We start from the raw sequence: 27,424 nt of genomic DNA, 5'->3' as shown, positions 1-27,424 counted from the left end.
AAATGGAAGTTTACCTTGTTCTGCGTTTGCTTTGGCAGTGGTCTGGCTTATCTTTGCCTTTAGCTGCTTTTCTGCCTTTTTCTCTCTCCTCCCCTGCATCTCCCCCGCACCTCACTTAATCATACTTAAAAGACAAAATGCAATTGCCAAATGGTCTATGTTCCACATTTAGTCAACTTGGAGCACAAATTAAAAGAGTAAAGTAAGTCTGCAGGCAAGACTTGCATTGTTTTTCCGAGCAGGTGCACCTACCTCCTCTCAGTAAAGGCAGAACAGCTAGTCCTGTGTTCTGAGAGTAGAAATATTGGCCCTCTTGGGTATCCAGCTGGTTTTTAGTTTTTCTTGAACTCTATGTTCACAAATCGCACATCAGTAAGGATTGTTAGCAATAAAAGCTAGTCAAAATGTTGATATTTTTCATGAAAAACTTTCACCATTTTCTGACCAGCTCTACTGCTGATGTATTTGGCAGATAAGACCCATACATTTTAATATAAAAGGGACACAATACTTTTGTCTTAAAAATTAGGTTCTGTTAACCTACTATGAAATAAGTATTCAGTCATTTTTTAAAAAGTCGTAACAATCAACTATTTAGATCAGTGATACTCAGACCTCAGTGGTTCAGGAGCCAAATCAGCAATCAAAATTACCCAAAAAAGCCACCAGTGTGAATTTATTGTTTCATTTACTGTTTTATTTCTATACATAATATTCTCACAGCAAAATAACTGTCCAAGTATTCTATAATTGGTTAATAACATAGTAAAAGCATCCTGATTGGTTAATAGCTTAGATTAGTTAATAATTAAATCACAGTGTTTTAATATCATGTGCTGCAAAGAGCAGCAGGAGACACATTAAAGAGCCACTTGCAGCTCCCAAACCTCAGTCTGAATATCACTAGTCGATATCTATCACTTAAATATCGATCAGGACTACTTCTATCACTTAGATCGAAGTAGTCCTCTGCAGTGTTGGCAATGAACAATAAATATTTCCTACAGGCATAGTGCCTCATGCTCTTTCTTCTGGTGCATCTTGCATAATAAATTGAGTCAGGCCTGGTCAGTATTTGAATGAGGAACATCTGATATTGTACAAAATATTGTTGGTATTCATTAAGCTGGTCTCTTCTCTCTGTTGTACTAAACAAATACTCCAGAATTCTGCTAGTGGTGACTGTGGTGCTTGGGAGCCCATCTTTCATTTGAGACATAAAATTAAGGTTTTGGAGTATTTGATTAATAAGACTCCCACAATTCCACAGCCCTTTTATAAGAGTAAGGATGTCACTCTCGCTGTCTTGTACAAATTTCAATTTGGGTAAAATCTCCTTGTATTTTGAAAAGTTAATTTCTCTTTGACTTGTATTTGTTATGTAGCTGTATTGCTGATTTATGCAATGTCTTGCTTATAGCCCAATTTCTGGAAGACAAGTGATTGTGCAGATCTCAGCTTTCATTAAAAATAAAAAACCCAAAAAAACAACCAACCAACTTCTAGCCTTCATGTTTGTGGATAAAATCCTGAAAATGTAACCTAAATGTAAGCTAAAGGTTCAAACATGAATGCGAATAAAGAACCCCAAATTTTACAAAATCTCATGACTTTTTGGGGCCTGATCATGATTTAACATTTGGAGTTGGCAGTACTGGTAATGTGTGCTGATTGACAATTGTTTCAACCCTGAGGTAGTTGCATATGAATAATGATTAAAATGATCCTTATGTAGACATTTGGGTAACTGTTCGAAAGCACTTTAGAGATAAAAGGGACTAGAAAAAGTTACGCTAGTGTCTGAGAACACTAAAGTGAAACAAACGATCCTAAAGTTGTATTTTTAAAAAAAGCTGCGTTTTTTTAAAGGGTTAGTATTGTTATTGTAAATCTCAAATGTAAAATGTAAAGTCAGGAATGCCCCTTGAACTTAATTACATGCAAGTCTGGACTTGAGCTTGGAGAACAGGTTGGATAAGTAATCATTACAACTGCATAAATATACTATATTAAAATGTTGTGTTCTATTTAAATTTGGCATTGATCTTCAAGTAACTATCAACTTTCAAGTAAAAAATTGCCACTTTAGAGTGTTAAAATATTATTTTTATTAAATGTTAGTTTGAGATCTTTTTTCACTCACCAAAACTTGCAGAAACATATTACACTAAAAGGGTCACTTTCTTACTTGAAGTTGTAACAGAACATACTTTAGAAAAGGTTTCTAGAAGCAATCATTTAAAAAAAGTAACTCCTCTTATAGAGCAATATAGTAACAGGTTTTCTTCTGGTACAATTCTCATTACACAGTAGCTCTGCCTAGAGTATATGGCGTACATAAGTTATCAGAACAATGCTATTAAAAAAACCTTTAAATGGTTAAAATTTACAAATTTGTATTACATTGTAAAGTAACCCTGGTGGCATTAAATGGACATGAAATTGAGTATGGCAGATATCCAAGCTTGTCTGCAAAGAACAATGCAGCAGCAACCAATAAAGCATAGCAGTTAAATTTTTTGCTTAAATTTATTTGGACAATTAGGGAATGTATTCAGCATACAAAGTCTTACTGTCAAGCTGATCCAGTAAACTAAACTGAAGAACATTTATGAAACTGATGGGGACAAATTACATGAATCACAGACAAAGCTTAAATAAAACAGTATTAGTCCTTTATTCTGAGGGAATTAAATAGCTCCAAGTCTTAAACTTTCCTAGTCAAGAAAAATTATATGAATGAGAATATAAGCAAAGATTTAATAGTGAAGCCAAAAATGTAATAGGTACAATTTATATGTGTAAATCTAAAGATGAAGAAGGTCCCCCAAGTGATTGGCTGAATTTGATTCAAACCTAAAACTTTGCAACTCATCGTATACATACGATATAATGGGTTGACTAGTGATGCATTTTATTTTTTATATTTTTACAAGTTAATCAGTTTTCATCGCTCTAGACTTCACTTTACTCTGAGATAACAGAGAACGTGTAGAAATAAATTTGTCAAAACTCAGCCCATTATATATTGTGTTTATTAAACTAGTTTTAGGCAGTATTGTTGGTGGTTTGTGTACTGCAAGCCTCCAGCTGCAGGAGCTAACTCCTACCAGCAGGGGAGAGGAGAGAGAGTGAAAGATGTGATAGAATGCTTCACTATAACAAGTGTTGCTATGAATGGGAAGAAAAAGGCATGTGGTGGAGAGAGTAGAATGATTAAAGGAATATAAATGGAGCACATAAATAGGTGTTCAAATAGTTAAGTATTTTTAAAATCTGATATTGGCATAACACATACTTGCCAGGAACTTGGAGAACAAATGTATACCTGAATGGGCAACTAAGTTACTAATTTAGAGAGTGCAAAAATAACTGATTAATGACCTAAAGTGTGAACAAATGGCTTTTAGCACTTTGACATGAAATTATTTTATCACTTTATAGATTGTTAAAACAACATTTGTCAGTTAGAATTTATTCAAACTAATGTTGTAAAAAAACACATACCCACATTTCACTCTTTCAAATGGTTAAAATACAATAAATAAGATAATGGGTTATTTCAGGAAAAAGAAATTTAATGAATGAAGCTTCTGATAAAAAAAGACAAATCTAGGAAGCTTAAGACTTAAGTTAATGTCTCCCAGCAAGCAGAGTTTGGTGCTTAAAAGAATTCTTCTATAAAAAAAATTTAATTAGACAATTTCATGTGTCATTTGTTAATTTATGAACCTCATTCATAAGGAAATGTTTATCACAGAAAAATAAGGCTGCGGATTAGATGTCACAAAAATAGAAATCACATTGATACAAAAATATAATAAACTACAGCCACCAAAACGTTTGATAATGCAACTGTCAAAAGCAGGAAATTAAGTTAAACCTGAATGAGAGTTAATACAGCTATGAAGCACGAAGGGGAGTAAAAACAAACTCCGCTCCATCAATATAACTAAAACTCATACAGAAATTGCATCACATAAAGACATACGTAAAAAAATGCAGACATGTGAACAAGATGTCCTAAAATATGCCAATATTTTCAAAGTGACTAGTGAGTTTGGGTACCCACATTATGAGGATGTAATTTTCAGAAAGTGTTTTGCTTCCAACCTTTGAAAGTTACACTAGTGTGTGAAGTTGGACACAAAAATTGAGGCTCAAGGGCTCAGAGCATAACTGATGTATGGATTTTACACTATAATTTTGTTAATTGCAACATATATAAACTTTACTCCTGCTTTTAAACAACTATTTCCTTGATGAAAACAGTAATTCATTTAAAAAAAAAGAACGAGAAAAATGGGTACTACAAGGTACAGTTTACATCTTCAAAAAGATATAGTATGTGGGTATAATAAGCTTTGATGTGTTTAAGTCCATCACATTACAAATCATGTTAAAGTAATCAAATTGAGAGTTTTTTTACTTTAATAACAATCTCAAACTGAAAAGGCAATAATCCAGACCTCAAAACAGAAAAAAAACCCAGAGCAGCACAGAATCTCAGTGACATAGCAGAACTAAAATATTTTTTGCTTAAGGATAATGTAAGTTGACAAGAACATACTCTGAAGTAGTCCTTTTTATTTTGCAGGTAAGCCACAGTGTGAAAATTCAGAGATAAGGATTTTTTTCCTCTATAGAAAACAAAAAAAAATCTCTGAGTTTAAGGAGAATGCACTGCAAAATTATCCTTGAAAATAAGTTAATGGAATGTTTATTACCACAGCAGATTTCTTAAAACTCATTCCAACATGCATCAGTAAACAGAAATAATTCCAAATCTTCTCATGACATGTGATTTACATGTGTAAAAAAAACAAAAAGAAAACCCAACTAACCCCCCCTGCATTTTATCTTACTGCATCTGCAATAAGAATTTTAAAATGCAATAGCACAAATGGATCTCGTGTTTATCAGATTGAATCCTTGGAATTTTGATAATAGCAGTAAGAAAATTTTGGTTCTCTGAACTGCATCAGAAAATTTATTACATAAGTTGTCAAAAAGAGGAACACAGTTTTCCTTCCAATATCATCAAAAACTCCCTCAGAATTCAAGTATTAAGATACCTGACATATAGGTACAGCAATATCATACACAAGGTATACTTCAGTATATACAGACATCATAGAATAATCAGAAAATGTTAATCTCATTACTCATGTAATCCTTTGCTGTTAACATCACTTACCATTAGAATTACAATAGATACTTTGCATTTCTAAAAAAGAAAACTCAAATAATTAAAAATAATATTTATTTAGTAGTAAGTGTGATTACACCATCATGACACTTATTTGAAGCGTTGATTAAGAGACAGAGGTTAAAAGGTAGGCCAGTTACTGTCCTAGGAAAATGGTAAAAGGGAGATACAGATATTTGGAAGAAAACATTAGATGACCGGAGTTACAGAAAAACTGATCAGCCCTGTTACAATACCTTTATTTTCAATACTTAGAGAAGTAAATATATAAAGAATTATTAGCTTACTTCATCATTATACTTTACAGTAATACACAGGTTACAATTTTAGTACTTAGGACATGATAAACCAACATACGCAATAATAATAAGTAGAATAGATGTTCAGTTGCCTGTTTAAGTATTTTTATTTATATTCACAGAGAATGTGACATATTAACTTCCTCTCTCATACAGATATTTATATACTAAAGCTAAAGAAAGGGTGGTTGCAACAAGCCTTCTCACCACATTAAGCACAAAGCAGCAGGGCCTAGGCAAGATTCTAGTCTTCCAAAGGCTGAGCTTGTGGGCCTTGGAGACTTATATATAAAACTCCACCTCTAAAGCCCCTTGGGTCAGTTTCACAGAAATATGGTTTAATTTGAAATGTTTAAAAGCTTACAGCAGTTGAAAGCTCCAAATTCTCTGATTACAGAAGACTTTTTTCCTGTCTAATTTTTACATTCTTTTAATTCAAGATGTGCTTTCTGAGGGGTAACATTAATCATTGTGTTTACTTAGAAATGACAATTTTCCTTGTTTACATCCATTGCTGCTGAATTTCATTTTCATTTTCTACAACTCTGTTAATTTTTACAAGGCCCAAACTCGATCTGAAAAGCATAGATACATGACAGATCATAAAGACCGATCATTATTTATCATTTATTTAAATCTGGTAGAAAACACAGTATTTATTAGAGGTCAGTTTGACCACGGCCGAATATTAGCTTTGTTTTTGTGCCCGACTATAAGCAGTAAGTAACAATAAACAAATCTTCTGCTCTAACATATAATCATTACTTAAAGTTAATGCAAGATAAATACACAATTTAAATTATTTAATCGCAAATCACGCTTGCTACTGTATAACAGTCTTTCAAGAACCTTCGCATGTTATTGATCCACCCATAAATTACCTCCAGTTCAGCCATAGGTTGCAAGTATCACCATCTTTCGCATGTCCTCATGTTCACGGCATTCCTCCTCCTCTTGCAAATATTCCTAGAAGCCTGAAGATTCACTGATTCAGGGTCTATGATGCGCCAGCAGCAGGAATAACGACTACAATGCGCATTAAGTAAAAAAAAGCCAGGTCTACGAGCAAAGCACTTTTTAAGATCCTTTCCCCCGGCTCCCAGCGAGGCGGTACCAACGAAGGATGCAGAGCGCTTTGCTCAGCTTTTACAAACCGGGGCATTATTGTTTCCCAAAAAGCAAGACGAGCCAGCCCCGAGCAGGACGTTGCACCGGGTCACGCCGGGCTGGCACATACGCCCCTGGGACATACACCCCGGCGCGCCGGGCGCTGCAACTTACAGACAGACGCGAAATCCGCAGCCTTCGCCCCAGGGAGCGTGCTGGGGCAGCGTCGCCCGGCAGTCCGTGGCCCCGCGGGGGCTGCCGCGCCCGCCTCGCCCAGGGCTCCCGCGGGGCATTTTCGCTTCATTTGCCGACTACCCTGACACTGGTAACTTCCAGCCCAGCCCGCTGCGAGCCGCCGCCGCCGCCCCCTCCCCCCGCGTACGTCGTATCCCTCCGCTGCGGCCTCCTCTCCTCCCAGCCCTCACAGAGAAAGCGCCTTTCAGCCAAGCTCCCCGCCCACCCTGCCTCTGCCGCTCCGACATCTTCTCGGCCGGCCGGGCGGCCGGCCTGCTCGTACCTGTGCCGCGCTCCCGCCTCTCTGGGCGTGTCAGCGGCGGGGGCCGCGGGGCAGGCCGCTGGGGAGCGGGTGTCGGGGCAGGGGGCGCGCGCGCGCTCGGCGCGAGGGGCCGAGGGAGGACGAGGAGGAGGGGGCAGGGACTCTTTCCCCGGGCGGAGGGATCGCGCTCGCTTGCGGTGCTTCGGCGGTGGCGGCAGCAGCGGCGGCGGCGTTGGCGGCGGGCTGCTGCTGCCTGCGAGTTGTTGTTTCCTCCTCCTCCTCCTCCCGGCCGCGGGTTGAATGGTGGAGCCGAGACTCTTCCTGCCGAGCGAACAGTGACAGCTACCGGGCGGGCGGACGCGTTCGCAGGGCCCCGCCGCCGCCGGGGAGCGCGGCCCGAGCGCCGCTCGCCATGTCCGGGGACGGCGGCAGGCACAGCGCGGAGCTGCGAGCGGGTAAGTGGAGGGCTCCGGCTGCTGGGCGCCGCGGAGCCGGAATGGCTGGTGCCCAGCCCGCCGCTCACCGTCTCTCTCTCCCTCCCCCCGCAGAGCTCTACTTCCTCATCGCCCGCTTTCTGGAGGACGGACCCTGCCAGCAAGCGGCTCAGGTAGGGATGGCGCCGCCGGGGCCTGGGGGGCCGGGCAGGGCGGGGTGTTCGCGGCGCACTCACAGCCGTTCCCCCTTTTGTTGTTGCTGCAGGTCCTGATCCGAGAAGTGGCGGAGAAGGAGGTAAGCGGCGCCGCACGCCCCGCGGTCGCCCCGCCTGCGGCCTCTCCCCGGCCCGGGCGCCGGGGGCTTTTCGGGGAGGGGGCGGCCGTGAGTGACTGAAAGGTGCTTTTTCTTCCCTAGCTGCTGCCCAAGCGCACGGACTGGACAGGCAAGGAGCATCCGCGGAGCTACGAGAACCTGGTGAGCCGAGCGGCCGGCCGGCGCGAGGCGGCGGGGAAACTTTCCGAGCAGCCCAATAAAAATTGAATTTCCCGCAAAAAATTTTTTTTTACAACTTAAAAAAAAAAGGGGGAAAAAAAACTTCAGGGAGCTTTGACCCCCCCCCCGTCAGTGACGGGGAGAGGGGGAGGGGAGGCGGCTGCCCCGGGGCAAGCCCCCCGCTGCGGGGGTCCGGGTGTGAGGGTAAATAACAACAATTGTCCTAATGGGAGAGCCCCAGAGTCACTGTGCTAGAAATAAAGGTACGTCATGGATGTTGTGCAGGGAGAGCAGGAGGCAGTGAGGGGAGGAGCGAGCGGAGAGAGCCTGCCGGAGCCAGCCAGGCCGGCAGGAGACGGGGGCGCTGTATTCTGTGCAATCCTGCTTCTCTCACACAAAGGCTCAGAGCTGCTGCATCACAATTCCACAACTTCCGAATATCACCCCACAGCCTCACCTGTGGCACACACATGTGGTGGGGAAGGAGGGTGGTCGCCAGCTGGCTGATTGGCCGGAGCAATACCCCGAGTTCAGAAAGCTTAAGTTTGCTTTCAGTACTGGCCTGGCTGTGTGTGAGACTCTCAGAATGGTATGTTGACTCCTTTTCCTTCCTGGTATGGCAACTTCATTGACAGGTGTCTGCTCTATCTCTTGACTCCATGCAACTTGTGCAACAGAATGTGGGCTTAGGAGCATTTATATTGTTTATAGGGCAACATTGTGTTGCCAGATTCATAGGATAGATCAGATTTTTTTATACTCTGCTCTCCCTGTAAGTTGCTTTCACTCTGATAGTGCATCTACAGTAGAAAAGTTAATAGCTGTAATACAGCTCAAGTGTAGGTGCATTGGTGCTAAGCTGCTATTGTGGATGGGCTCAAGCATTTTTTGCAACATGTCATGATCTGTAGGTTTTCATGAAACAGTAGCCAAAAGGCCTAAGCCTTGCCTGCATTAGCAGTTTATCCAGTAATAGTTGTTTTAATATGGGTCTACATTTCTAGACAACCTGAGAGGAAAACTTTGCCCTATGTGTTCTCATAATATTGTCATTCAGAAAGCAACATTGTCCTGTCAAACCTGTAAATTGATTAGACTAGCTGTAGGTCCCAGTCCTTCTGAGACTTATGTTGCTCATGGTTAACTTTACGTACAAGAATAATACTGTTGATTTGAGTGGGGCTATGGTCATAATGTTGAGCATTTCCATAATATCTCATTGATGCTTGTGGTAGAATAATTTGAAGAGAATAAGTCTTTGCAGGTTTTATTTATAAAAACTCACCCTGGGACAGAGTGAAGCGTTTAAAAAATGCTGTCAAGCTGCAGATTTATAATGTTTAAAAAACATTTTTGCTGTTCACATGTGCCTAGTAAATGTAAAACAAACAGATAATGTTCCTCTTATGCCTCTTTTCAAGGTTTTAAACTGAAACTGTTAGCCATTTAACTAATGTGGACCAGCAACCAGGATATTTTGCTTTTAAGGAAACTGTAAACAATTTATTTAGAAACTGCAGTTACTTGTTGTTTGTAGCTAGCAATTACAAGTTATTTCAACTTAAATTTCATAATGATTTTTAGCACATAGATTTGATGGATGTTTGTGGTAGCTGGAACAATATTGAATTAGTGAGTTTCTTCAGAGCATATATGGCAGTGGTTCCCAAACTGGGGTTCGCGTACCCTTGAGGGGTTTGCAGAACGTTACAGGGGGTTTGCCAGAAAAATTTCTCTAATGGCGGTCAGAGGACCCCTGGGCATTGGAGGCAACAGGTGGGACCCAGTTGCAGGGCAGACAGCCCGAGCCCCAGGGAGAGCGGGGCAGGGCAGTTGGGGCTGGCAGTCCGAGCCCTGTCCTTGTGAGCAGGGAAGCCGGCAGCCCGAACCCCAGTGCTCCGCGCGGGGCTGGCAGCCAAGCCCGAGGGAGAGCAGGGCTGGGCAGTTGGGGCTGGCAGCCCGAGCCCCGGCAGTCAGCAGAACCTGCAGCCTGAGCTCAGTGGAGCTAAGTTGACTGGGGCGGTCAACAGGGTCCAGCAGCAGGAGCCCTGCGGAGTGTGGAGGAAATTTAAACTTAAATCCCTGGAAATACTCATTTTTAGGAGGCGGTTCACGAGATTTCACAATTTAGCGAAAGGGGTTCGCGGGCTGTTAAAGTTTGGGAACCAGTGATCTATGGTATATTGGTCAGTAGTTTGTGTTAAATGTTGTTAGTGGTCATGAAGGAGCTTTTGCTGTTCAACTTATTAAATATATTCTCATACTTATGTGTATAAGCTTTTCCTAATCGTCCATAATGTTTTTTAAAACACGTTGAGAAAAATGTAACAAGGAAATTATGAGACACACAATATTTTAAACTGAGTTCATCACAGTATATAGGTTTTGAAATGCTGGTTCTGAGGTGGCAGGCTAGAGGGATAGGTATGGGGTTATGGAGGGGATAAGAGGACATCCTAAAAGATGTGACAACAGAAAAGAATGGAAAGGACTAGCAGAATTGATAAAGGAGCTAGCATTAGTAGGGCCATTGTAGAATTGCCACTGTAGAGACGTACTGAGGAATATATAGGGGCAGGGTACAGCCCCTGATTCACAGGCATCAGGGACATCTTGCTGTTGGAGTGCAGAGGGTTCCTGCAAAGGGAGATGAGAATAAATAAATACCAACTCAGCATTATTATTTTATAGTATATAATATGCAGTTTTTCATTGGGGAGGTTGAGGAGGAGTGGAATATGGTTCTCCAAAATCCATGAAATCCCAAATGTGTGCAGGACTTCCATGGATATGGAGAAATGCTACTACTTGTCTCTCCCACCTGTACATTCCTTACAGTGCCCTCTTACATTTTTGATAAGTATTTGCATGATTTTCTTTTGCTTTAAAGTAATGGGGGGAGGAGAAAGGAAAATACAGACAACTAATTGTTTGTGGCATTTTTTTCTTACGCTCTTGCTTTAATTAAGGAAGGTATGCCTTAACTGTATTGCTTGATCCTGTTTGTTTCTGAAACGTGGCATTGAGTATCAGCATGGAAGTATTTAAAAAAAAAAAAGAAAAAAAAGGATTTACTGAACTTACAGTTCCATTTAAGATTTTTTAAAAATCTTTTGATTTGTTGTTTGGGATGCTTTCTTTGCTTGCTTAACTCCTAAAATACCTTTAATATAAATATTTAGATTGGACGTCCATCTGTAATGTCAGCTCAGGTGTCTTTCTTTTAGTTTTGGTTCTTAAAAGTCTGAAATCTGAGCCCTGAAAAGGTTACTGATGCAAATGCTGTTGTTGGCATCCTTTGGCATCTGCCAGTTCGTGTCTTACCTGAATACCCTCGGCTCCCACTGAAGTCAGTAAAGGCAGGAGTTGAAAGAAGCTAAATAGGAACCCAAAGTTTCAAAAATATGATAAATTAGTGACTCCAGAAATCAAAGGTAATTGAGGTTACGCAGTACTTCATGGAATTTGACTTTAAACGTTGATTTATGTGGATTTGTAATTGTTAAAAGTTAGTGCAGATTTACCTATCTAAACAAGAATATTATAGCATCTTAATGCATTAGGTGTTCTGGTTTGAGTTTTATCAGATACTTGGATTTATTAAAAACTTTTCTTGGAGAATATGATTCTTTGTTAATTCTTAATTTTATTAAAATAAAATCATAATCTTAAAATATTACATATTTTATTGCTAAAATTTAAGATTATTCAAACAAGTTACAAAATTTAATGTACTGGTCACCATTTGTGCTTTTTATTTATTGTTTGCTCGAACAGTGAAACTACATTTGTCTGTTTCTGATAAACTAACATTGTGCTGTTTGGGTTTTCAACGCTATAGGAGAATATATAAATTCAAAAAACTCAACCTGTGTTCCTTTTTTATAATTCAAACAGATATTTTCCTATAATGCTATCTTTTCAAAAAACCACCTATTTGTGGCCTAAGCTACGTGAGTGTTCCTTGCTTGAGAGTCGCTTCCTTCCAAGTGTCAAACTGACTTTCCTAATATTAATGTTATAACTTTATTTGTATCATGGAAGTACACAAAAGCACATAAGCTTTAAATGAGCAGTTGGGTCCATCATGCCATTTGCTGTACAAACACTAAGGAAGAGAGAAATAGTTTTTCAGGAGAAAAACATCAAGACATGTTTATTAAAGTTCATAGCTCACTTTTGGTTAATATTTATGTTCTCTGTCTTCACTTCCATTTTCTATTGGAAGACTCGGATATTCTGGTGAAAAGAACAGAAACAGCTCTCGGTAAGATGCGCTGCCAGTTCCCCAAAGAATGCACTTGATAAGGAGCAAAAGGACATTGTTTCTTATTTTGTTTGTATGTGTAGCTAGCTGCTCAGCCATGGTAGCTAGCTACATGGTTCCAAGACGTGATTTTGGTCCCCTGTAGTTGAAGGGATACTTCCTTCTCTCTTGCCGCCTCCTGCTATTCTGTAGGTCTCCTCTTGGCAAAGGAGAAAGCAAGACTGTCACCCGCTCTTAGCAGATAGGGAACCTTCTGCTGCAAACTGGTGTGTGTGGAGCTGTGTTCAGTCTGTGACATGAGCATGTCGTTGCTATGTAAATATCAGGTTTTTTTGAATATATTGTGTTCTACAGTTAGACTTTAAAGCCTATTTCTGTTAGAGTCTGTCTTTATGTGGGGCAGGGACAGAACTCTTGGTTGAAGGCTGATTACAAGATCATAGATGTTGCAGCTTGCTCTCTTCACCCTCTAAGAGTGCCGTGAGGAAGCTGTTTAAGGCAAGTTTGGACTCATGGGGAGACTAGCTATCAGAAGGGTGTTAAAGATTCCTATATGCAGCTTACAAGATGTCATAGGAAGGAGACAGAAAGGGAGCTGTGCCACTGCTGCGGATCAGAATCTAGTACCTACCTCCTCATCTCATCTTTGAGACATTCAGGCAATTGTTCTCTCCCTTTCAGCTGCTTTCTTAGATATCTGACTTCCTTTCCCCAAATCAGCAGTGACATTGTGGGGTCCACACCAGCTTTGGGAGAGGATGCAGTAATGTAGCTGGGACTCTTGTGCCTTACTAACAGTCTTTCTGTCCTCAGTATTATCTGTATTGCCCTTGTTTTCAAAGCGAAAATGGGGAGATGTACACCTTAAGGCCCATAGAATAACCTTCTTAGGCACTGGGTCTGCAAAGATTTACCCCATGTGCTTAACTTTACACACTGTATATAATCTCACTTCAAAGGGACTTCTCACATTGCATCAAGTTAACATGTGTCTTGTCTTCATGGGGTGGGTTAGGGCATTAGTGCAATTTACGATCTATCGCGACACCGTATTTGATTTGTGTTTGTACAACACCTAGCACGATGGAGTTTGTCCCAGTGCTTACTGGGGCCTCTGGACAATATTGCAATTATTGTTTAATAACAATTTACCCCTTAATAAATGGCTGAGATGATAGTGGCTCGTTCAGGAAGTCTAGCACTGTACAGGTGTCTGCATGGTGTAAAGTGGACAAAAATGAAATTTTCAGAGAAATGAATCTAGAAGAACAAAAGAAAATATAGTTTGTTGCATCCCAGATAAATGTTGTCTAGGAAATATTATAAAGTTATCATTAATAGTTCTTTGAAGTCTCTATAAAGTTTTGAAAGTGGTTCTGAAAGGTGTAGGGGATTGGTAATAGGTCACTGGTTCAGATATCTCTTATTGATAGTGAGACTAAAAATCATAACCGTCTGGAGCTGCTGTTCAGTGTACGTGAATTTAGATGGCCTCAGTTTAGTTCTGCTAGACAGGTGTTCACATCATACAAATCACTCCCATACAGTCACTTTAGCTGGGGGTGTCAGAGAGTTACAGACTGTTATTTAATTTAGAGTAAATTTAGGACAAGGATATTTCCCATTTAATGACAACAACAGTTAAAGCTCCTAACACCTCTTTGTTGCTATATAAATGCTTAATGTCCATGGAAAGTAAACTACCCTTTTGCTCCTGTTTCCTTCTGGTCATGATTAAGGAGCATTGTTAGGACTTTGAATAAATAGACTTTAGTTTCCAAGATAATCTATCTAGTATTTCTTACCAGGACTTAATTAACTTTAAACATTTTAAAATTCCAAAATGTTTGAATAAGAAAATGTATATCAAAATTTTATAATTGTGGATGAAGCGAATTAAATTTATTTGGGTATCTTAAATAATTGGCTTAATTTGCAGCAGTGGAAATTTTAGGTTAGATATTAGGAAAAACTATCTAACTTTTAAGAAGAGTTAAGCACTGGAATAAGTTACCTTGGGCGGTTGTGAAATCCCTGTCACTGGAGATTTTAAGAACCGGTTAGACAAACATTGATCAGGGATGGTCTGGGTATACTTAATCCTGCCTCAGCACAGGGGGATGGATTAGATAGATGAATGCCTGAGATCCTTTTCAGTTCTACATTTGTATGACCTTTATGTAAACTCTGTATTTCTTGAAAATTTTCCCCAAGGCTGAACTGTAGGTACAGTAGTACCTTTTTTTCTGTTAGCCCCTTTACTGGTGTTTATATTCTTACGTTACAAATTTTTAAATACTCTGACTTTTTGCAAATTTCCTATGTTTGCAATAGGACAAAAATTATGTGATCTCATAACAGTTGGTTCTAGTTAGCTCTGTTTCATTAGCAGTAAAAGTAACCTCAAGTTAAAAGAAAATACATCCCTGTAGTGTCTTATAGCCAAATCCCCATCTTTGTTTAGCCTACATATAAATCAGAAGATACTTCAGATGTGGAAATGAATTCTTATAAAGAAGCATCTCAGAGGGAGAATAAGAACACTTTAAAATTAGGAGTTGCAATAACATGGTTATTTTTCTCTGAAGCAATTAGGCACTGGCCATTGGTTATAAGATACTGATGGTCTGGTCTGTTCCAGAATGACAATTGCTGTAATTCAATTCTTTGCCTTGTGTAACACTTGATACAGTGTGTGGCAATATACATATGGCTCAAAAGGTGGCTAAAGTTGGCTGGATTGAGTATTCCAGACTTTGAATATAGGTAACTGATTTATTTTTAAAAACAGTTTTCTGAGGAAATTCAGTCCACTAGCTCAGTGGTTCTCAAAGCCGGTCCACCGCTTGTTCAGGGAAAGCCCCGGCGCGCCGGGCTGGTTTGTTTACCTGCCGCGTCCGCAGGTTCGGCCGATCGTGGCTCCCACTGGCTGTGGTTCGCTGCTCCAGGCCAATGGGGGCTGCGGGAAGCGGTGCAGGCCAAGGGGCGTGCTGGCTGCCCTTCCCGCAGCCCCCATTGGCCTGGAGCAGCGAACCACGGCCAGTAGGAGCCGCGATCGGCCGAACCTGCGGACGCGGCAGGTAAACAAACCAGCCTGGCGCCCCGGGGCTTTCCCTGAACAAGCAGCAGACTGGCTTTGAGAACCACTGCACTAGATTCTTTCTGTGATGAAGTTCTTGTTGATAAAATTATAGTTAGCTCAGGTCACTGTTAGCATAGAAATAAATAACCCAGTATTTTGGAAAATGTTTCAGTACAGGTATTGCTTTGGAGGATGAGTTTATAATAACTTAATACTAGGGTCCTGGACATTTGAATGTCTGTGTAGCTGCATTTTATATATGTCCACAGTTGGTTCTAGATAGTTATTGGTAAATACAGGGCTGTCAATGGAACACTCTTTGTTTCTAGAAAATATTATTTTATTGTTATGGTCTGAAAACTGACACAAAATAGCTCTTATTACTTAACACCTCTGATTCCTGTTTGTGTTTGAGTCTGCTTAGTTTGGTGTTTAAACAAAACAAAACATGCTCTCTACTTCTACTAGCTTGGCAGAGCCAACACAGGTAAGAGTAAGAGTGCTGTATTCTATTTCTTGTTCATCATTAATATAGTAACATCACTTATATCTGTGCAAATCCTTTGAAAACAATGGGGGTGCAAGCAGGTATCACTGACAATCTAAGATGACTTGCAAGACCCTCTTATTGTGGTGATATGCAAGAAGGAAGGAATCCATCTAGAATCTCGTAATATAGATAGCATTTGTGGACCTGGCAGGAACCCTCCTTGCCCACCCAGATTATTTGTAGACTACATGTATTTTATGTTGAAATCATGATGCCAAATACTGAATCGTGCAATGCTCTCTTTTTAGAGCCATATTGTGTTGCACATCTAAATATTCATCCCTTGTTTTCTTTCCCCTTTTCCCCTCTGCTCTGTCAGACATCGGGATAGAGACAAGTTTCTATCTTCCTATCTCTTTACCTCCTTGTCTTGCTCTAACTTGTTTCTGACTTGGCTTCTTACAGCTAGGGTGACCAAATAATAAGTGTAGAAGAATTTGGACAGGGTGTGAGGGGTAATAGGTGCCTGTATATGAAAAAGCCCCAAATATCGGGACTGTCCCTATAAAATTGGGACATCTGGTCACCCTACTTACAGCTACCCTCTCCTTTAGTGTGGTGTTTTTTTTTCCTCACTTCTGCCTGCCCTGAGAGCAGCTTTACCAGGTTTCTCTTTGCACCTGTTTTTGTTGCTCTCAGCTTTTTGTTTCCCTGTTTGCATACCTTTTCCTTCAGCAGGCCACCTCATAGGCTTTTCTCTCCCTTTCTTTAGCTGTCACTTAGCTGCTCATTCTTCCTGATGTTTGTTTTTTACCCTTATAGTGAATGACTTCACTTCCCATATGGATAATCTGGCTGACTCCATCCAACTTCCCCTTCTTACTAGTTACCCTCACTTAATCTTCACAAATAATTGGTCCATTAAATTCCTCTTTTACTGCTGCCATACTTCATTTAATACTCTTCACTTTCTTGCTGTCTTCTGCACAATCACTTTTTTTTAAACTCCCACTCCATAAACTTCTTTCTCTTAGAAGACAACCCAACCTCTTGTTTCCATCTCTCACCTCCCTTCCATGGTTTTTACTTTCTGATCCACCTACTTCTCTGCGTTTGACTCATTTACTCCCCAAACTGTTAGTCTGTGTCAGATCCCCCCACATCCTGGCTCTGTGGTTGCATTTTTTACTCCTTTTCCCAATTTGCAAAGCAAGGAGTCCCAGTATATGCCTCCACTACAAATTTTGTTCCTTCAGCTACTTTTCCTAAGTAATATTAATTCCTGTAATTATAAGCTTACCACCTGAGGGGAAAGGAAGTGATTACAGTAACTCCCACTTCCATTCTTTTATAAGCTGAGGAGAAGGAAAAAGTAATCCAAAAATAAACAGCATCCCTTTAAGGTCTTTTAGGACAGTGGTTTTCAACCGGGGATCTGCGATTCCTTTCAGGGTTGGCCGTGGGCACCGCGGCTGAAGCTCAGAGTCCAAGCCCTAGTGCCCCCTGTGGGGCTGAAGCCCTGAGCTCTTGTGCTCCTTGCGGGGCAGAAGCCCTGAGCCTATGGGCAGAGTTGGGGACATGGGTGGCATTGCCCTCTCCACCCCCCAAACTGCAGTGCAAGAGCACGGCAATCCCGGGGGCTCCACACCTTCCCTCCCCCCCTCTGCCCTATCTCCTCTCCCCGCCTCCTGGCCAGGTCGGAGACCGGAAACCGGAGCTGGGCAGTGCAGGGCAGCTGCTGTTGTGGCTGGTGCCATGGAGTAGGCAGTGGCAGTGTTCCCTTGTCTCTTTCTGGTGCCCCAGATTGAAGCTGCTCCTCAGCTTTCAGCCCCCTTTGCTCCTGCAGAGGCAGCTAGTAAGAGCCACCTAGGTGGGGAGACCTGGCTCCATGGCTGGCAGACCCCTCTGGGAACAGGGACCGGAGGGGAGCCTTCCCAGCACACAGTCCCTAATGCGTCTCTCCCTGCACCCTGAGCTACAGCCTCTAGCCACCCCCCTCCCTGCACCCTGAGCTATCCCCTTGTCCGCACACAGCCCCTAGTCACCCCCCTCCCTTCACCCTGAGTACCCCCCTGCCTGCACACAGCCCAGTTTACCCCCTCCCTGCACCCTAAGCTGTTTTCAAACTTTCTGAGCTAAGCCCCCCACCTTTGAGTTATAATTTTTGATTGTGCCCCCGCCCCTCCCCCAACCCAGACAGGCTGGGTGGTCTTCTGAGGTGAGTCTGGCGTGGAGGTGGCACTCCCTCCCTGGACCCTGCCATAGGGAGGTGGCTTGAGCCCTGCTGGTCCCTGCCCTCCTTCCCCATAGAAGTCAAACTACTCTTATGCCCAGGCCCCTGCCTCTCTGCCCCTGCTGGGCCCTGGAGTTTTTATAGCATGTTGAGGGGTGCCTCCGAGAGAAACAGGTTGAGAACTCCTGTTTTAGGAGACTTCTGACTTAGTTGGCTAATATTACTAGTTTGTCCGAGAACTAGGTTAATTTACTGTTTTGGTAACCAATACAAATGATTATTCCTTAGCTGACATTTATCTACAGCATGAAACTGCTCCGTAATTTGGCATGATTAGCCATCTTTGCACAAAAGAGGTCTGGGATTTAGAGTAAAAGGCAATTTGCATGGTGGGCATGAGGTGTATTTGAAGAATGTACAGCACCTTCTTGCAGTGACTAGAGCCAAGGTTAATACAAATAGTCTTCATTTTCTAAAGTACTTCTGAAATGTCACTTCTAGAATCAAACATTTATAGACCTTGTTTTTGTTTACAGTTGTTTATAAAACAGATGCAGTTACATGACAAAAATCACAAAAGGAGAGCTGATGCAAGAAGTAGGCTGACTGGAGCTTAGGTATATTTCAAGGCTGACCTTGGACTCCAGGCTTCAATCTTCTATCTACTTCAGTTTTGTTTTGTTTTTATTCAGGCTGTTGAAGTTAAGGAGTTCCCGGGTGCTTAACTGTTTGAGTAAAATAATACTTTTAAACAAACCATATTCTGATGGGAGGAGTTGGCAAATCGGTAATTTAGTATACTGTATTAGTCTTTCTTCTCTGGAGACACAGGTTTAGATTTGACTTTCATTGCCAATGGAAAGTATTTGATTTCAAATACAGCTGCACAGTGGGCATTATTTACTTACAGTCTGGGTACAGTCCCTGGAAGGGAGAAAAGGGAATAAAAAACAAGGGAAACAAGATCGGGTTCCTTAGTTAGAACAAGCTGCACTCACCTCTAAACATTGCTCATAGCCAAGGTTGTGTAGCTTTTAAAAAGCACCCAAATTTATAATTTTCTTTGAGCTTTTACCCTTTTTATTGAAACAAATTCAGAGAGGTCTCAGAATACTAATTTCTTAAAAAGAAAAAAAAAAAAGGGTGGGGGGCGTTAGAATAACGAATCATGGCAAGTAAGTCCTTGAGTTCTCTGGTGTTTTTGCTGTCCTGTTGACACTAACTACGTGTGTCTGAAGTCATTTGTACTTTAAAAAAATGAATTTGAGATGAATTTATACAATGCTTTATTGTGCTTTGTATAACTACTTATATAGCTTTTAAATATGGATTTTTAAATTGCACGTTGTAAGTCATATCTCACCTCAAAGCTAGTCAGAATTCAAGTCATTCACAAGGGTTTTTTATAAATATGTGACAGATGACTCAAATGAGAACAACAAAAGAAAAATTCCTTCCTCCTCCATCAGAAGCTTAAGATGGTAAAAAAACTGTTCTGGTGTAAATAAGGCTTTTCCAGAGTCTCAGTTTTGTAGTTCAGCACCGGTATGTTAATAAATTACTGCAGTGCAAAGTAAGATAACGGCATGTTGGCAAGACAGTAGTACATTTGATGAAGAATAAGGTATGTTCCTCCTAATTGGGTACAGTGTAGGAATATGAGCAATGTTCATCCTCCTTAAAATGTCAGTCATGGCCTTCTGCAGTTATAGTATAACAAAACATCACAAGCTTTCATTGTGAGATAATATAGGATGATTTTTTGTCACAAAATAAATAAAAAACATGTTGCAGGATTAGTATTGAAACAAGGAATAAACCTGTATGCACTAGGTACTCTTATTAGAACGTATATATGCATTCTAATAATGCAAATACAATTGTGAGATTTTTCTTGATTTTTCAGATGCTTTAAGCTAGCAGTAGATTATGTATTGGAAGATATTATTTGTTAATAGCAGGATTAAAGGTTTGTAATAGGGTTTAATTGTGATCACTTATATAAGTATATTTTGAAGTTGATCCCGTAGCACTGAAAAGACCAATCTGACCCGTAACCTAAGCTGTTCAAAAGAATAGATAAGGACTTCGATTTGCCTTTTTTGGACAAAATCCAGTTTTTAACTGGTTTGATGTTAAAATCAAACTGCTGTCATAAAGCATGTGTGATCGATGTTAGAAATCTGCTTTGATGCCAGTGCCACACGGTTAACACGAAGTATAAGTAATCTCCAAATCAACCTGAAAAGGTTTTTTCCCCCTTATTGTACGAAAGGCGTGGATTTATTTGAATAAATAGTGTGTAATAGGGTTTTAAAAATTTATTTGACTCAAACTTTTTTGACTCATGAAAGTTATATTTAAAAGTGTAAATTATGGAGATACTGGTCGTGCCTCCATAGTTAAGGTTGAGTTGTTTTTTTTCACTAAACGTTGAGGTTGGCTCTCTGTTTTATGTATGAAGAATACAGTCAATCATCTCAAAAATTGCAGCACTTACTCTTTGAGTATAGAGTGACTTTTCTAAGAACTATATAAGTATCAGAGTATCTTACCATACTGTTTTCTCATTTTGGTTCAAAGTAATTTAAATTGATCAGAAGCATATTTAAATGTGAGTTTGGACACTTTTTTCTGCATTTTTCTATTAACTAAAATGATTTTAACTAAATCATTTAAGAGCTGCTTTATGCCTTCTGTCATTCATTTAAGTTACAAAATAGTAAACGTGAACTGTGTTTATAATACAGTTGATATACTTTGAACAGAGGAAATTAATTAGGACCAGTTGAAGTAAATTTACCATCTTAAAGGTTTTTATCTGTTTTGATCATTTGTTTAAAGTGATAAACTATTTTTTAGTTTGTTTGCTCATTTCTATTAAGAATTTTGGTAACGAACTTGACAAGAAAATGAGGATTAAAATAATCATTTTTGAAATATTACTGACTTCACCTTTATCACATGGGTTTTTTTTCCTATCACGTAATAGGTGAAGTATTATAGACACTTGGCACCTGATCACTTGCTGCAAATATGCCATCGACTAGGACCACTTCTAGAGCAAGAAATTCCTCAGAGTGTCCCTGGAGTGCAAACCTTATTAGGAGCTGGAAGACAGTCTTTGCTTCGCACAAATAAAAGTATGAAAATTCACAAGGGGGCTTAAAGACATCATTTTTATTATTTCATGCTATATTTTCATATGTTTGTAATTTTTTACAAATAGGTTGCAAACATGTTGTGTGGAAGGGATCTGCTCTTGCTGCATTACATTGTGGTAGGCCTCCAGAGTCACCAATAAACTATGGCAGCCCACCTAGTATAGGTAAGTCAGTTTCGTTATCACACTGAAAAGTATAACATTGCTAGTGCAACATTTGTAAATTCAGCAGAAATTGTTTATTGGCGTGACAGTTGGGTAACAGTGTATTTGTATTTACTTTCTTATGTGCTGTGTACCTTGTGCCTACCATGACTTCTGTTAGGATGGTCAATTATCCTGTTTTGAAAATGACAGGATGTACAATGTATGTCCAAATATTATCAATCCTGTTTTGAAGCTTTTGTTTTATTTGAGCCTTGTGGTATGAATTGGAATAAAATATTTCAAAATGATGAAAACAAGCAAACAATATTTGGCTAGCTGATAACGTGGTTGCAAAAATGAAGCTGCAGGTAGGATAGTCTATCATGTTAATGACTTATTTGGACTCAAGATGCTATAGTCTGCCTCCACTTCTGGAAAATACAATAGAATTCTTTTCTTTTGAAGAGATTGTTTTAGTGTAGGGCTGTCAGGGTTCCTTCCCCACTCTGAACTCTAGGGTACAGATGTGGGGACCCGCATGAAAGACCCCCTAAGCTTATTCTTACCAGCTTAGGTTAAAAACTTCCCCAAGGTAAAACTTTGCCTTGTCCTTGAACAGTATGCTGCCACCACCAAGCGTTTTAAACAAAGAATGGGGAAAGAGACCACTTGGAGAAGTCTTCCCCCCAAAATATCCCCCCAAGCCCTACACACCCCCTTTCCTGGGGAGGCTTGAGAATAATATCCTAATCAATTGGTTACAAAATCATCAAAGACCGAAACCCCTGGATCTTGGAACAATGGAAAAATCTGTCAGGTTCTTGAAGGATTTTATTAAATTATTAATTTAATTAATATAAATTTATTAAAAAAAAAAAGGTAAAAATCATCTCTGTAAAATCAGGATGGAAAATACTTTACAGGGTATTCAGATTCAAAACACAGAGGATCCCCCTCTGGGCAAAACCTTAAAGTTACAGAAAACAGGAATAAACCTTCCTCTTAACATGGGGAAAATTCACATAAAACAAAAGATAAACTAATCCGCCTTGCCTGGTTTACCTATACTGGTTGCAATATTGGATACTTGGATTAGGATGAGTTTGAGAAGATGGATTTCTGTCTGGCCTCTCCCAATCCCAAGAGAGAACAACTACGTAAACAAAGAGCACAAACAAAAGCCTCCCCCCCGCCAAGATTTGAAAGTATCTTGTTCCCTTATTGGTCCTTTGGGTCAGGTGCCAGCCAGGTTAGCTGAGCTTCTTAACCCTTTACAGGTAACAGGATGTTGCCTCTGTCCAGGAGGGATTTTATAGCACTGTATACAGAAAGGTGGTTACCCTTCCCTTTATATTTATGACAAGGACCTTGTAGCAGGGAATATTGTTTCTCTGCTTCAACTGTTTGGTTCCATTTGCTTATTTCTTAGTTTTGTCCAGATTTGCTTTGTGCTATAGCATGGAACATGCACACGTTCTCTCTGTTGGGCTGCAAAATGGCAGAACAACAGAAGTCTATTTCCTCCTCTTTTTTGTTCTTCCATGATTACCTTGAAGTTCTCACTCTGTCCGTGAGGAAGTGTTTCATTAGCCTTCAGCCTGTAATGAGGGACAGTTGTTTTGCTTTCTCTTTACCTCAAAGAGGGTAGTGATGAACATGATTTTGGAGAGAAGTCATTGAGTCTTAATCTCTTCCTGTCGTAGAAAGGATAGCAGTGAGCAGAAATCTCACATTTTGAGCTTCCATCCATGCAGTCCTGCCATAGTTCCCCTTTCCATAAGGACAGTAGCTGAGTGAAAATAGGTATGTCAGCAGTGAGTGAAAACTTACACAGCACCTCTTCAGGTTTAACACTGAGTTAAAAATATTTTAAGTAATTTAATGAGTTTTTGGATTCCTCTTTAAGAAATCAAGTTAGTCTCCTCTTCCTCCATTGTAAACTCTCCAGTAAACGTGATAGATGTCAACATAAGAGCAGTCTTCACATTGATTTTGCAATGATTACATGAATGGAAAGAGACTTGTTTAAATTTAATTTTTTCTTGAGGGAAACTGAATTTAAAACAGAATTTTTTTTCTCTTTTTTGGAACCTGCTGTGGGGAAGGACATGGGAGGCGGGGACAGATCAAAATAAAAATAAATCTGGGAAGCAAGTTCTACCAGATGTCTTCAATAGCTCTTCTTGGACTGAAATGGGGAGCGCTCTCAAATAGGTTTTCAGGCCTTATATATTAAGCAGCAGAAGGGTGGATTGATTTAACACTTATTTTAATTATGATTTAAATCAAGATTTCTTGCTTGCTGAGTTAAATAATTGGTGTTAATCTTGTTTTGGATTTACTTTTTAGTTATTTTCCTAAAGAAAGGTTCATTTTCATTGGTTAGTATAAGTATTAAAACATGCTGATGGAACAAGATATAGCCTATACATTAACTTTGGTACTTTCTGTTAACCAGGAGGATACATTATATTTATACATGCTTATTTAAGGACTCATATAACTTAAGATACATTTATTCAAATTCTTAATTTTTCCCTTTTTTAATTGTTAGAAAATGGTGAATAACAGTTAGCATTTGTGTTAAGTTGTGTGTGGATGCGAATTCAGTTCAATTTAAAATGTACAAAAACAGCACTGAAAAATTGCTTTTATTAAATAAGGCTACCTTAAATGTGTTGGATATTTTTTCTTACGTAAGCTTATCAAAACATGTTTTGCTTTTAAAATTAACTGATTTATTAAAGGAAGTATTAACTGTAGGTAGTGAATTGACAGATTGCTTCTGGTCTCTGTGGACCAGATTTCAAAGGTATTTAGGCACCTAAAGATGCAGTTGGGTGCTTTTGAAAAATTCCACTAGGCACCTAACTGCGCTTTTAGGTGCCTAAATACTTTTAAAAATCTAGCCCCAGGTCCTTAAGTTTTTTAGAATTAGATCTCATCTTCTCCCACCTGGTTTTTATTCATAGACTGGAAAAGGAAAACAAGCTTTCCTGCTTTTTCAACTCAGTTTCTCAGCTTTGAATGAACTAGCCCAAATGAAGAAAATATTTTCTCGACAGTTGCTAGCTAAACTGAAACCAAAAGTTGTTAATGCGACAGCTTTTCTGCACAACAGAAGCTGAATGTTCTTACATTGTAAATAATGTAAATACCAGCATTTGCACCATTGCAAGGACTAATAATGATATAGATCAGTGATTCTGAAACTTTTTTTCACTGACCACTTGAAAATTGCCGAGGGTCTTGATGGACCAATTAATGATCTTTCCAGATGTTTTTTGTACTATTAGCTAACTGTTGTAAAGCACTTTGGCTAAAAGTGCTATATACAAAAAAATTAATAATAATAAACTTTTTTTGTTCTACAAATAAAAACACACAACTCATATTTTAATATGAGTAATTTTACCTTTCTAATGCAATAGATGTGCCCTGTCTCTCCTGCTGCGGCAGCCCCTGAGCTGGGTCTGGGAAGGAGGACGGTCTCTCCCCTGCCCCAGCGGCCCCTGAGCTGGGACTGGGAAGGAGGGAGGTCTGTCCCCCACCACAGCAGCCACATAGCTGAAGCTGGGAAAGAGGGCCATCTCTCCCTGGCAGCCGCAGCCCTGGAGCCGGGGAAAGTCACCTCTTTCTCCGGCCACTGCAGCCCTTCACGTCCCAAATTCCCCCCACCCTTTCTTCTCACCCCACTGCCCCCTACCCCCTATTCCCCCAAGGCCACCACCTCATCTTACATGTGCATCTTCTCCAGGGTCCAGGCACCTAATTAGTGGAGCCATGCCTGTGCGGCTCCACTAATTAGGTGGGTGGCCCTTCGTTCTCTTGTGCTGCTGCCTATCTGCGCACATTAGAGGGAACTATCCGCGGACCACCTGAATGGAGCTCGCGGACCACTGATGGTCCGAGGACCACAGTTTGAGAACCTTTGATATAGATAATGCAGTATATGACATTGTGACATATTTAGAATGTTTGAGTTGACTGTTTTTCCCCTTACCTTGTGTTACTTAATAATTCAGCACCTTTTAAGAACATAAGAATGGCTGTGGTGCGTCAGTCCATCATCCACCTACCCCAGTATCCTATCTTCTGACAGTGGTTAGTGCCAGATGCTTTAGAGGGAGGGAACAGAACAGGGCAGTTACTGAGTGATCCATCCCCTGTTGTCCTGTCCCAGCTTTTGGCAGTCAGAGGCTTTGGGATACCTGGAGCATAGGATTGCATCCCTGACCATCTTGCCTAACAGCCATTGATGGACATGTCCTCCATGACTTTAATTCTTTTTTGAACCCAATTATATTTTGGCCTTCATAACATTCCCTGGCAGTGAGTTGCACAGGGTGACTGTTTGCTGTTTGAAATACATCCTTACGTTTGTTTTAAACCTGTCTATTAATTTCATGGATGACCACTGGTTCTTGTGTTATGTGAAGGGGTAAATAACATTTCCCTATTCATTTTCTCCACACTGTTCATGATTTATAGACCTCTATCATGTCCCCCCTTAGTCGTCTCTTTTCTAAGATGAACAGTCCCAGTCTCTTTAATCTCTTCTTGTATGGAAGCTGTTGCATAGCCCTAATAATTTTTGCTGCCCTTCTCTGTACCTGTTCCAATTCTAATGTATCATTTTTAAGATGGGACAACCAGAACTGGACACAGTATTCAAGGTGTGGGTGCACCCTGGATTTCTGTGGTGGCATTACGATATTTTCTTATGTTTCCTTTTCCTAATGGTTCCTAATATTGGTAGCTTTTTTTGACTGCCACTGTTCATTGGGCAGATGCTCTCAGAGAACTATCCACAGTGACTCCAAGATCTTTCTTGAGTGGTAATAGCTAATTTAGATCCCATTAGTTTGAATGTATAATTGGGATTAATTTCTCCAGTGTTCATTACTTTGCATTTATCAACATTGAATTTTATCTGCCATTTGGTTGCCCAGTTTTATGAGATTCCTTTGTAACTTCTTGTCAGCTTTGGACTGAGCTATCTTAATTAGTTCAGTATGCCACCTCGCTATTAACCCCTTTTCCAGATCATTTATGAATGTGTTGAACAGCAAAGGTCCCACTACAGATGCTTAGGGAACCTCGTTATTTACCTCTTTTTTTTTTTTTTTTTGGGTGAAAACTGACCATTTATTCTGACCTTTTGTGTCCTATTTTTTAACCAGTTACTGATCCTTAAGAGGTCATTCCTTCCTATCCCATGACTGCATGCTTTGCTTAAGAGTCTTTGGTGAGGGACCTGTCAAAGGCTTTCTGAAAGTCCAAGATCATTACATCCACTGGATCACCTTTGTTCACATGCTTGTTGACCCCCTCAAAGAATTCTACTAGATTGGTGAGGCATGGTTTCTGTTTACAGAACATGTGTTGACTCTTCCCCAACAAATTGTGTTAATCTGTGTGTCTGATAATTCTGTTCTTTACTATAGTTTCAACGAGTTTGCCTGGTACTGAAGTTAGGCTTACTGGTTGGCAATTGCCAAGATGGCCTCTGGAGCCTTTTTAAAAATTGATGTTATGTGAGCTATCCTTCAGTCTTCTGATATGGAGACTGATTTAAGTGATAGCTTACGTGCAGTTTCATATTTGAGTTCCTTCAGAACTGTTGGGGAAAAACCATCTGGTCCTGGTGACTTATTACTGTTTAATTTATCAATTTGTTCCAAAACTACCTCTTTTGACACCTCAGTCTGGGACAGTTCCTCAGATTTGTCACTTGGGCCATTCCTTTTAGGTGTGGGAATCTCCCTCACATCCTCTGCAGTGAAGATAGATGCAAAGAATTCATTTAGCTTTTCTGCAATGGCCTTGTCGTCTTTGAGTGCACTTTTAGCACCCTGATCATCCATTGGCCCCACTCATTGTTTGGCAGGCTACCTGCTTCTGATGTACCAGGGGCAGAACCATTTAGAGAGGGCAGGGGTGGCCCCTGCCTCTAGGCCCCCGCATTGGTGGAGATTGAAGGGGTATGGAGGGGGGACAGTGA

At 40.3% G+C, this 27,424-nt stretch overlaps 1 protein-coding gene across 4 annotated transcripts in view; it reads left to right on the top strand.

The window, feature by feature from the left end:
• The first annotated feature begins 690 nt into the window (after positions 1 to 690).
• The window catches only part of LOC102939288 (pleckstrin homology domain interacting protein), a 309,900-nt gene continuing 283,166 nt past the window's right edge, over positions 691 to 27,424 (top strand). For 3 of the 4 annotated variants that reach the window (XM_037894360.2, XM_037894359.2, XM_043542555.1), the window contains exons 1-6: positions 691 to 7,566; positions 7,660 to 7,718; positions 7,811 to 7,840; positions 7,961 to 8,020; positions 21,103 to 21,253; positions 21,340 to 21,438. In XM_037894360.2, the coding sequence (XP_037750288.1) occupies positions 7,524 to 7,566; positions 7,660 to 7,718; positions 7,811 to 7,840; positions 7,961 to 8,020; positions 21,103 to 21,253; positions 21,340 to 21,438 (442 nt within the window). In that variant the 5' untranslated portion in view covers positions 691 to 7,523. Of the gene's footprint in view, positions 7,567 to 7,659; positions 7,719 to 7,810; positions 7,841 to 7,960; positions 8,021 to 8,173; positions 8,628 to 21,102; positions 21,254 to 21,339; positions 21,439 to 27,424 lie in introns of those variants that run through there. The other variant, XM_037894361.2, reaches the window with a different exon arrangement.

Source organism: Chelonia mydas, chromosome 3 (genome assembly GCF_015237465.2).
Source record: "Chelonia mydas isolate rCheMyd1 chromosome 3, rCheMyd1.pri.v2, whole genome shotgun sequence".
Taxonomy (NCBI): domain Eukaryota; kingdom Metazoa; phylum Chordata; order Testudines; family Cheloniidae; genus Chelonia; species Chelonia mydas.
The sequence above is the reverse complement of the archived record's forward strand: the minus strand, read 5'-3'. Positions and strand labels throughout refer to the sequence as shown.